This window comes from Miniopterus schreibersii (assembly GCF_964146895.1).
Source record: "Miniopterus schreibersii genome assembly, chromosome: 1".
In the NCBI taxonomy this organism is placed as follows: Eukaryota; Metazoa; Chordata; class Mammalia; order Chiroptera; family Miniopteridae; genus Miniopterus; species Miniopterus schreibersii.
This window is the reverse complement of record NC_138101.1, coordinates 172,748,503-172,760,765: the sequence shown is the minus strand read 5'-3', so window position 1 is coordinate 172,760,765 and position 12,263 is coordinate 172,748,503. Positions and strand designations below refer to the sequence as shown.

Below are 12,263 nucleotides of genomic sequence, written 5' to 3'. Positions count from 1 at the left end.
CGCAGTGGATTTCCACGGGGCGCTCAGGGGCCAAGAGCGCCACCTGGTGTCCACTTCCTACAAAGAGGTTTTCAGCATTTGCTCAGAGGATCAGGGACCAAGGACCAAGGACTCCATAAAGGGACTCAAATGAATGAAGCGACATTATTTTTACAATTTTTAAAATTATATAAGAGAAATAAAAATCAATATAAAAACTTGAACAATGAACAAAAGTATGAAGGATAAGATTTAAAATACCTGTAATCTCACCAGCCCCCCTCAAAAACAAAAATATAAAAACAATTACACACACACACAGCTGTCTTCAACTTGATTAATTCTTAAAATGTAATAAAATCGCTTCATAACACATTTTAATTTAACATTTTGTCATGTGTCTTTTCCATCTCTCTCCAAGAACATGAGTTTTAAGGGCTGTCTGATATTTCATTTTGTGGTTGTATCACAATTTATTCACTAATTCCCCTGCTATTAGAAATATAGGTTATCTCCCATTTCTTACTAGTATAAATAACACCACAGTGAACATACTTGCATTCAAATCTTCCGAGCAGGGTGATTAGTTTTCCAAGCAGGCTGCCTGGGTTCCAATCACAGCTCAGCAACCTAACGGTGACCTTGGCGAAGTTACCTACCCATCCTGTCTGTGCCTCAGTTTCCTCCAACAAAGGGGATGTTATAGCGTCTGCTATATGAGTTATTATGAGGAGTAAATGAATAAATGCATGTAAAGCACATTCAATAAACATGAGCTGTGTTGTCATTATAATCATCATCAGGTTCGTCATAATCTATTTAAGATAATTTTCTGGAAATGGAATTCTTTAAGCCAAAGTGTAAACTTTGAAGACTTCTGATACATAGTCAGCTTGCCCTCTAGAATGGCTGACCAGCAGCACAATGAGTGCTCCAGTCTCACCAAACCAGAAGCAAGGCCTCCTCAGTGGGTTCTCTGGCCCATACCAAGGGGACAAGCCCCGTCATGGTGAGGGCACCCACTCAAGGCAAGGTAACTTGCAGATGTCCATCTGGGAACATTTATAATGCAAGCTACCACTGAACAACAAATTAAAAGTCTAACATCCTGGACCTTCTGACCTATTTAGATTTTTTGAAAAGCATATCTGGGGCAACTTCTATACAATGTTTGCAATAAACAACTCTGCAATAGCCGGAAACTACAAGGATTTTATCTACTCCACCCAAAAACACAGTGACAGCAAGATATAAAATGGATCATCTTAAAAATCCAATGGTTTTAATAGTTTCTTCTCCAGATCTCTGATTACAACTTTTTCAAAGACAGAAACATTTTACCAGCTTGAATTTCACTTCCTCTACTTCAATACTTCCCCTGGCTGGGTTGCGCTGGCAGAAAGCTCTAAGCCAGTATTTCTCAATCTTTTTTTTTTTTTTAACCCATTCTTTGCTTTTGATAGACTTAAGATTTTCTGTCTCTTTTTAATGTGCACTGTCAAGTAATAGGTACCTTTCACTTTCTATTAAATATCAGAATATGAAGGCTACCTGGTGACTGACATACAACAAGTGGCACTGCCTATTGCTAGAGGGTGTGCCACATGGTCTATCTTATTCCCATTGTATTTTAGAAGCCCTGGTTCTGGCTGAAATCTTTAATCTACGCTCCTTAGGAACAGCTGCCCTGTGCATTAGAACCCCCCTCACAGTATTAGCATCCTGCCTGTCTATCCAAAGACAGAGACTCGGATGGATTTTGCCAGTGCCTTCCTGAAATATTATGGTTACCAAGTATTCTTCAGTAAAAAGGAAACAGGGCGCTTAGCTGACATGTTCTGGATAACCAAGAACCTGATGGTGACCGTGCCTTCTTTCCAAAGTCCCAGCCACATTCAACAGCTAAGTCTAGAATTCTCTCTCAATATCAAGCCCCATCTTTCAGAAATCACAGCTGTAGCCATCGCTTCCTCCCCGCTCTCTGCAGACCTTGGCCAGGAAGGCAGCAATAGGTTGTGAGCCTGCAAAGTGGTTGAGGTTCTAAGGGACAACAGCAGGTGGCAAACAAAACTTGTTCAAGGCAACTGACACAACTCCACCCACTCCCGGGAGCTGAGAGGGAGGAACTCCTGTCTGTTAATGAACTTGAGAGATAGATTTGCAATCTATAAACAAAACTGTACAACTGCTGGATCTCAGGGCTGTGGAGAACCTCAGAAGGCTTCAAGTTCAACCCCTTAGGAGAGGAGGAAGCTGAGGCCCATTGTTACGGGTCTACTGCACTGCCGGGGGCCTAGCCAAGACCCCTGGATTCCAAGCTTTTTACCAGACCACACTGACAGGGAGCTGAGTTTGCTTTTAAAATCTTTCTGCTTCTTGCTATATCTGCACGCTCATTACTTCTTGTCATATAATTGCATATAGACTCTGATTCACGGAACAAAATGCTCTTTAAAAATGCAATAAACCTGTTTATTGTGTTTGCTGAGATTAGGAACCTTAATTATGCCACGTGCGCTCATTCGGGCTTACCACATCTGAACAGCTATTCAGTGACAGCACGGGAACGAAAGCAAAGGCTCACCGAGGTCGGAGAAATATTTCCGGGCTGGAGGCCCATCCCAGCCAGAGTCTTGGCCAGCTCCGCCGCATTCACCCCGCAGTTCGGGGCCACGTTCGCCTGGCAGCGGATGTGCACGTTCATCTTACAGACTGCGGGGAAGAGAAGGGAACCGCGCTCAGACAGGAGCCGGTCAGCGCGCTGCAGAAGGAACGCGGGCACCGAGAGCGCTGCGGCTGAACGAGGCCGCCCTCCCCCAACACTGCTCACTCATCCCAACCCCGGGCATTTTCACCTATTTCTTTCTGTGCAGAAGCAGAAAGCCTCGGTGCTGAAGGATAATACATTTCAGATACATTCCCCCCCCACACACGGTGACTTGCTGAAAGACATGCATCTAAATCACGTGGAACAGCTACCGCGGATTTAAGGGCACGATTCAGTGGAGAGATGGGGACACTGTCAGAGTGATGGTTCCGTCCACTGAATGACATGGAATCATGCCAACTGACTACGCTCTTCTCTCTCTCTCGATAAAAGGCAGCAGACACAAGTAGACAGATGGCTGTTCAGACAGGATGGAAATGGTGTTTCGGAGAGAAAACCTCTGAGCGAAGCCCTCGTTCTGAGTATTGTTGTGGTCGGAGCCTCCACAGCACTGGGCGTGCATCCTGTGGGGCTGTGGTTCTGCGCCTGCAGCCTGGGCTCCACCTTCTTCATGGCGCGAGTGGGGAGGAAGAGGGGTTTTTAAAGGTCACCGTAAATGGCGGTGGCGGTTGCGAGACGAGAGTGAAGTGAGCTAAACTCCTGTGCAGGGGAGACTGACTTGGGATGACAGAGGACCCCAGGTTTGATCAGCAGGAAGTTTCTGATCCGGTTTCTTCCGCGGCCTTGCTGACTGATGGGAGGCAGTCCTGGATCAGCAGCAACAAGCTCTTTTCGGAAGGTCACTGCATCTCTGGAAGTGCTCAGGGGTTCAGGTTTGGGGGGCCCCGAGTTTATGGAATTTAGGGTACCGTGCCCTTTTTAAGAAAAAGAACCTCCAGTCGAGTGGAGTGCTCTGGAAGGTGCCTTGGTGAGGGAGGGGCCCTGAGGCCAAAGCTTCATGACTTTGTGGGAAATCCACCTTTCTTGGGAAAGCTGGAATGGGGACACACAAGCCTCCAGCGGGCTTTCTAAACAGTATGTGATGATAAAAGCAAAAATTATAAGAGCTGGACCACTGAACGGATGTTCCCCTCAGGGCCACCAGAGACAAGAACGAAGCCAGTGAGCCCCATGTGTGGCTCTGCGTGTTAGCAACAGCCACACAAAAGCAGAATGTGACTCTGATGTTGGAAACCCGCACCCATGTGAGACCATCCAGCTCATGATCAAGCAGGGCTGAAACCAAAGCTATACATGAGCTGTTTTGATTATATGAAAAAAAAGAACTATTAAATGGTGTTCTAAAGAGAGAAAAGAATTTGCCCTTTTGAAAAACAAACAACTGGTCCCTTTCTGTTGATACAAGCAGGCTTGGTACATCCGGGCAATGAAAGTTGTCCAAATGCCATCCTTGCCTCCCTTGGTGACTCAGGGTGTGTCTCAGGCTTCTGGGTGAAGTTCACACATATTTCAACAGTGCACCCATGACAGCCAGATCGTTATAGCAACACTCAATGAAGACGGCTCAAGGCCAAGAGCTCCCCAACTCCTAACTGGACAGGGGTCAATCCCTTATGCCCAGGCCAAAGCTTCAAGCATGCGTTCAGCTGGGCACAGTGAGTGAAGCTTAAGTGTCCTTCACTCCGCCGACCTCCATCTCGACCACAGACTCCTTGAGGAGACCAGGGCAGCTCGAGTTACATTTACAACTCGACTCCTGCTCATCTCAGTGAGGTCGTCAGAACTACTCTCCTGCCAGTCCTTCCTCACCACCCAAGCTTCTCTTTTGCCCGCCTTACTTCCAGCCCTCTTCCATTTCTGACCAAGATCCCATTTTTCCCCTCTTTCAAATACCTATTAAAATACTCAAGGGTGAGTCTATACTCAGCATGAAAAGCACAACAGCCAGCTAGCGAGAACACCGAATTTAACAACTGACCTACTACTCCGTGGTGAGGAATCAGACGCAGCTCCCTTTCCACTCCTGACGAGGGACACCTAACTACAGAACTACTAAGATGTTAATTTACAAAGAATCTAAAACCATCCGTCCAAGGTCATATTCTGAGCCTAAAGAATTCCAAAAGCTTGCATCCTGGTGGTCTCACGAAGAAGCGGGTGCCCAGCACCCCAGCGACTCACTTTTACACTGAAGTCCTTGCCGCATTATGCCCCAGAGCAGGGAGCCACAGTGATCGCAGAACGTTGGCACTTTGTAGTTGTGGATGTTGAACTTGTGTGGGATGTTGATTCCGAACCTCTGTTCAGCAATCTGTAAAAAAGAAACGGGGAACAAGAGCTAAAGTCCCACATCAACATCGTTCGTAAAAACTGTAACAGGAGCCCACCAAACGCAGAGTGACACTGTGACACCTGAGCCATGAATAATTACTCGGGCCTTACTGAGCAGGCTAAACACGTTTTCTAATGAGCAAGACTGGACAGAAAAGTGTGGCATCGATGAGATTGTTCACTATTTGGGGAGATAAATGGAAATGAAAATTTTCATTCCATCTTTTATGTCCGGGCTGTATTTCTCTGCCTGCCAATGCCCTCACACCCATACCTATTTCCTAGACTCTTTTAACTTCAGGATTAAACAGGTCTTTTATAGACTACATACACTTGCTATCACAAGGTCTTCCAGAAACTACATCACAAGGTGTGTGTGGCGGGGAGAAGGCGGCACCCAGAGTACATGGAGCCACAGAAGGAATTTGTTCTGAAGTGACATTCGAGTGACCATCTTATTTCAGCCCTTTGGCCTTTATGTGGCATTTACATTCTGACACCTGAGGGCAAAGGTTTAATCTCACATACGAGCACTTCCCAGCCTTTTGGCTAAAATCAAGTGTAATCTCACTGTCTCCAGCAAATATTTAGACTAGGCAGAGGCTCTACAGTCTATGTCACAATTTGAAGCAACAACACCATGTCCACACATGACAAAGAATGAGGCGATTATTACTCCTCTTGGTACTTTCCTGACCTCTTTCTCATAGAGTACACACATCTCTATGTGCGCTCTTTAGCAATCCTGTCTGTGGACAATAAAGAACCACTGGGTTCCAGAGTCAGGTATTTCATTGCATCTGTAAATCCACAGCTGACTGTCAGCGACAATCCTGCTTTCTAGCTCTAGAATTTAGAATAATGCCTACCCCCGCTCAGCGAGATGCAAGCGCCATACGTGAGGTTCGAGCACTTATGGAGTGATGTGCACACCCCCTGAAATGTCTGGAGAGGCTGGAGGAAGCCAACAGCCACTTTATTTAGGACGCGCAATTTACAGTTAACAGCATACTCATCACACTTCCATCTTCTTTAACCATCGCAAAAATTTCACGAGGAAAGCACTGATCCCATTTTAAGGATGAGGCTGAGGGAGAAGCTAGCTAGCAGAGGATGATTCCACAGTCAAATCCTGGTCATCTGATGCCAAACTCTCTCCAAATTAGGAGAACTGAATCCCTGCAGCTTATGCCCGGCGATCACTAAGGGGCTCATCTCAAGGACGGGTCATGCCGCACAAGTACAGAGGTACAAACACCTTAAAGTAAAAAGGAGAGGAATTCCAATTCGGATCCCACCATTGTCTTCAAGGAGCGTGGGAAGGGGAGGGAGAAAAAGAAAGGGACAGGGAGAGGGAAGGAGAAAATGAGAGAGACGGTGCAGACACCTAATTAGCAAACTGCCCTCCTCTTACCTTTGAATCCACTTTGTTAATATTGTTTTGGCAAGTGCAGGCTGTCACAATTAGATGATGGCAACGCTTGTGGACGACACAGGTGCACACTAGGAAATTAAATCCACAATTAATACATTTTTTGGAGGCTCACAGTGTAGCCAGCTACACTAGAGTCAATGAGGGCTGTACCATGCCCAGGCGCTTGATTTGGGTGTCTGGCCCACATGATAGCAGCCAGTGTCCCGTCCTCTCTGTTTCCTTACCATCACCCTAACTCGGGCCTTTGCTCATGCTAAACTACTTTTATTCAAGTCCTGAGCTTAATCCATCCCTCCTTGGCTCTAATCCTTCCTGTGCCCATCTCTAGAGGAATCTGCTCACAGTATGATTTTGGTCACCTCCCCATGAGTTGAACCTTCATTGGCATCTCACTGTCAATCAACAGAGTTCAAATCTCCCAGCCAGGTTTCGGGCCCTCCAGAGCCTACCCCAAGCTTACCTGTTGCCTTTCTTCTATGGGAGTTCTTCGTTCCAATAAAAACTAGACTCACTGCTCTTCCAGGAGCAAGGCTTCAACCTCCCCTCACATCCTCCATGTCTTTCTCAATCCTAGCACCTAACTAAATCTTAAATTTATAACAAGACACACCTTTTGAAATGCTTCTTCCATGAAAATACACTACCCCTGGCTGCCCGTCTAGACTGAAGCCATCTTTCCCTCCTCCAATCTCCTACCCTCAGCCTGCCCCCCTCATTTCACATGGTCCACCTAGAGCCTCCAATGCCCTCAGAATCCCCAGCGGGCATCATGCCTTGAACAAAGAATGCACTCGTTAAATATCTGCAGAATGACGCAATCAATTGTTTGAATATTTAGAACTTTCTGAATAACTTTTTCATTTTCGTCTAGACAGCTGACATCGTGCAGACAAAGCCCAGTTTGCCATTCAAGGATGAATGTGTGCCATGAAGCAGTAGGAAAATATGCATCATTTTTAAGATCTTTCAAGACATGTGGAAGTTTTTAGAATTAAATACCTAAAGACAGATGGCATGTCAACAAACAGCACTATACTTTAAAACAAATACAGCTTCCATCAGACTGAATTCTCAAAGCCAGATTGAAAGTTCCCAGAGAACTGATCTTTTTCTATGAGGGGATCTCGAAACCATCATTCACACAGAAAATCCTTATATTCTGAGGCATTTTGGGGTGTGTTGTTGTTTTTTTTCCAGCTAGCTTGGCTAGAGGTTTATCGATTTTATTGATCTTTCCAAGGAACCAGCTTTTGACTTGTAGATTTTTTCTATTGTTTTCCTAATCTCAATTTTACTGATTTCTGCTCTCATTTCATTATTTCTTTTCTTCTGCTCACTTTAAGCTTAAATTTCTCTCCTTTTTCTAGTTTCCTATGATGAAAGTTACATTACTGATTTTTAGATTTTTCTTCTTTTCTAATACATGCATTTAATGCTATAAATTTTCCTCTGAGTATTGCTTTCACTGAATCCCACATATTTTGAAAAAATGTACAGTTGACCTCTGAACAATGTAGGGGTCAGGGGCATCAACTCCCCATGCAGTTGAAAATTCATTTATAACTTTTAACACCCCCAAAACTTAAGTTTTGTGGGGGATTAGTTCCAGGACACCACCCCCTCGGGGTAAACACTCAAATGCATGGATGCTCAGTCCCCTGGGTAAAAGGGTGCCGATCAATGCATACATTCAGCATGCCACATCTGTGTCCATCCAACCATGCGTAGGAACAGTACCGGTGCTTACTGAAAACAATCCATGTTTAAGGGGACTCACATGTAAGTGGACCCAATGATTTCAAACCCATGTTGTTCAAAGGTCAGTTGCACTTTCATTTTCATTTGGTTAAAAATATTTTCTATTTTATCTTGAGCTTTCTTTTACCCATGTGCTATTTAGAATGTATTGTTTAATCTTCAAATATTCGGGGACTTTCCAGCTACCTTTCTTTCAGTCATCTGTCGTTTAATTCCATTGTGGTCTGCAAAGATACTTTTTATGATTTCTCTTCTTTTAAATTTGTTAAGGTTTGTTTTATAGTCCAGGAGGTGGTCTGTGTTGCTAAATGTTCTTTTTGGGCTTGAGAAGAATGTGCCTCCTGCTGTCACCAGGTGGAGTGTTCTGCACATGTCATCTTGATCCAGTTGTGATGTCCTTACTGATTTCCTGCCTGCTGGGTCTACCAGTTACATGGTTATTGAGTCTCCAACTACAACCATGGATTGTCTACATATCCTTGCAGTTCTACAAGTTTTTGCCTCACGTATTTTGGTGCCTGTTAGGTGTTAAGCCTTGTTATGTCTTCTTGAAGAACTGACCCCTTTATCATTACATGAGTCTCTCTTCTAAAGTTTGCTTTGTCTATTTGCTTTTGATTGGTGTTAGCATGGCATACCTTTCTCCAACCTGGTATTGTGTTTTATATCTCTTAGCAAGATATGAACAAGTTGGTGTCTTTATGTCTCCTAATGTGCTTTCCTGCTCTTTTAACAGCAGGTGGCCCACTGAGAATCAGCTCTTTGAACATCCTGGCACCATGCGTACGATGGACCATAGACAACGGCAGGACATATCCCTGTGCTGGACAGGTGCAGGCCAAAGAGTGACATCGATTCTGAGCTGTGAATTATATTCTTATTTGGGGCTGGGATTAATCGCATAAGGTCAATTATTGTTGTTGTAGTGATTATGTATTTATATTTTCTAAATTTCAGAACTCAACAGAATTGTTCATACATATTAGAGTCAAAATTAGATCCAAGAAAAATTATGTCCTATTTCATTTTAAGGAAACTAATGTTTTACCTCACCTCCTTCAGGAGAGAAGGTAGGGTTTCCTTATCTACAGGTAGGCTGACACTCTAGGATACGTAGTGCTATTTTATCAGCCATCTGTAGAGTGCAGATCAAGAAGGTGCCATATGTGTAAACCATGTGATGGACAAGCCAACACTAAGGGAGGCCAAATAAAAACCCAACCCAACCGAGCCCAGCTAACTCTCCTGAGTAAGGAGTCTTCTTTCAGCCCTCCCACTTCTATTTCATTCCAGCTCTGCCCGAACACCAGTAAATTGGGTTGATCTTAGAATTGTGAAAATCAAAATAAACTGAATGAATAAAGTACAAGATCATATAGTAGCTTAACTTGGAACATTTCTCACATTTTTAAAAAAAGTCAAAAAGCAACTTGGATAATAGCTTCTATTTCCAAAAAGGAAACAGCACTGTGCTACTTCTCACCCCTGTTGACATGGGGTTGAAAAAATAAACATTTATCTTCAAGATTCAAGGGTACTGCTCACAAAATGGCATTGCCTTTTCTGAGTGCTTTCAATGCAGTGCTATTGCAGAGACAAAACTTTAAATGACTGAAGTTTATTAGGTATCTGGCTTTAACAATAAATATATCATCTCTACATTTGTCTTTAAAGAAACCATAACCAACATCTAAATAAAACTAAATAGTACATAATTCTATTGTGTGTTGGTGTTTGTGTGTGTGTGTGCGGGGGGGGGGGGTGTCTCATGTGACCTACAGAGAGTTGTCACAATATTAACGGAAGGCATCCTGTTTCTTCTTGGTATAATCACTTTTTAACATAGGAACAAGATCAAACATAGTTTTAAAAATATTTTCTTACCTTGGCATTGATAACCCTGTTTCCCAAATACTCCCCTGTTCAAGACAACAGAGAAAAAAATTACCATCAGTTGACTATTTCAGCAAGAATGTTCCTATAATTACAATACATAAGGAACAAAAATTTCACCCTCTGGTCTTTTATGGAAAACACACTTTCAGAGAAGCAGCAAGGATATGTGCTTTTCGAGCCCTTGTTTGTTACCACAAGAAACAAAGGAAACCATCGGATGAATTAGAAGGCTCCAGATGACAGAGACGGGTGGGTATTGGCAATTCTCATTCCACCTGCCTCTGTGGCAATCCCTCAAATCCTCGTGAACATCAGCCCTTATCTGTGTGTGTGTGTGTGTGTGTGTGTGTGTGTGTGTGTGTGCGCGTGCGCGCTTCAGCCTGAAGAGTCACCCCGCCACCTTGCGCGGCACCCTCTCTCCCACTGGTGCAAAGCTGTGCAGGGGTGAAGCACACAGGCGCAGGTGCACAGGCAGACAGGTGACTCCACCGCAGCTGCCTGGCCCGCGGCGCCCTCCCTCTTCCCCGTGCCCACATCGCCCTGGCCACTGCGGGAGAGCAGAAGTGAGGCCACAATGTGTCCATCATGCCAGCGGCTTTCATCTGCGTCTCTCCCCAGTACGGGCTCTGGGCCATGGTGATATAATTCTTATTCTCACGAACAAAGAAGCCTGTAGGCTATGCTGGCTAAGAGCACAGACCCTGACGCCAGGTGGCCTGGGTGTGATTTAGGGCAGGCTGCTAACTTCTTTGAGCCACAGTTTGCTCTATAAAAAAGAATAATGATCGCCATTCCTACTTCATAGGGTTATCATGAAAGTAAAAGGAGTTGATAATGTAAAATACCAAGAATAGGGCCTGGCACTTTAAGTGCTATACAAAAGTTTATTATATAAACAAAATTATTGGTTCTATTTTGTAAATGAGGAGACACTAATGGGTTGTATTTCACACACCTAATTGGTGATGATATTGAATTCCAGAGTTCATACTTTTAACTGTGCACATGTAACACATACACAATTATTGTGTTTGTGTGTGTGTGTGTGTGTGTGTGTGAGAGAGAGAGAGAGAGGGGGAGAGGGGGAGAGAGAGAGAGAGAGAGAGAGATTGAGATTGGGCGGGCAAAGCTGGTTGGGTGGGAGTTAACGTTTCCTTGGTGGAAAAAATTTAGTGAAATTAACAAGTAAGTTTCCATTTAGAACCTTAGTTGAGGTCACAGGTTGTCACCACAAATGCATACAGGGCAGGCAGGCCACAGGAAGGAGAGAGGCAGAACGGTGTGACATGAAATAAAGAGCACTGGACAGTCGCCCTTTGGGTCCGACCGAGCAGACTGCCACGAAGGAGGAAAATGGGCTCTGAGATGCTGCAGCTTCTGATGTTTTCCATAGGAAATGCAGTGGGAACTTTTTCCTGAAGACTATGGTTGTGACAGCACATGTGTAGGCTTCCCATCAACATCCAGTTTAGGGCCTTTAATTTAGACAAGACTCTACTCTTTGTTAAAAATGATAGAAACATAGATTATGACTGTGGAAAGATATAAAATCCAAAGTCATCACAAGAAAGAAAATACCAAGTAATTGATTGATATTCAGGAATTATTCTGAACCAAGTGCAAACTTGGTTTGCACAAAAATGTAGACCTCCATCCATGCTACAGCTATTAAACTGTATTCTGCTTCTGAGGTGGGAACTCTTCGGAGGAGAGAAGTCAGGGAGCCTCTTACCAGATAAACTCCCTGCAGTGAGAGCAGTAGGTGGGCTGCCTCAGGTACGTGGCCATAAACTTGTGTCCATTGATCTGGTGGACTCGCCTTCGCATAGCCCTTTGGCGCTTCCTGGTAAAATGTTTGAAGATTCGGTCTCTCTGGAGAGTAGCTGCATATTAAAAGAAAGGGAAAAAAAAGAAGTGTAATGAATCTACCTGCACCTGATGTTTGAGAAAGTTTGATAGTTCAAAATACTCCCTAAATTATTTTTTCTTTCTTTAAAATGCGAAACACCCCAGAAAATAACCATCCTTTTCTAGTGACCTTAAGATTCTTAATTTTTAAGGCTAGACGTAAGTGACCCCTGAGATTCCCGCTGCCTGGTTACAACTGGCCTTCTTGGGTGCGTCTCCCCAGCAGAGACAACGGTGTCCCACGGTCGCGATGCTCCAGTACACGCAGCAGGGCGGGCGCCGAGCCCG

General features: G+C 44.3%; 1 protein-coding gene across 1 annotated transcript in view; it reads right to left on the bottom strand.

The window, feature by feature from the left end:
* The window catches only part of PRKCH (protein kinase C eta), a 199,801-nt gene that overhangs the window by 81,803 nt on the left and 105,735 nt on the right, over positions 1-12,263 (bottom strand). Inside the window, exons 3-7 of the mRNA XM_081161696.1 lie at positions 11,800-11,950; positions 10,056-10,090; positions 6,393-6,481; positions 4,829-4,958; positions 2,564-2,691 (exon numbers count right to left, since the gene is read on the bottom strand). Of these exons, the coding sequence (XP_081017822.1) occupies positions 2,564-2,691; positions 4,829-4,958; positions 6,393-6,481; positions 10,056-10,090; positions 11,800-11,950 (533 nt within the window). The remainder of the gene's footprint in view (positions 1-2,563; positions 2,692-4,828; positions 4,959-6,392; positions 6,482-10,055; positions 10,091-11,799; positions 11,951-12,263) is intronic.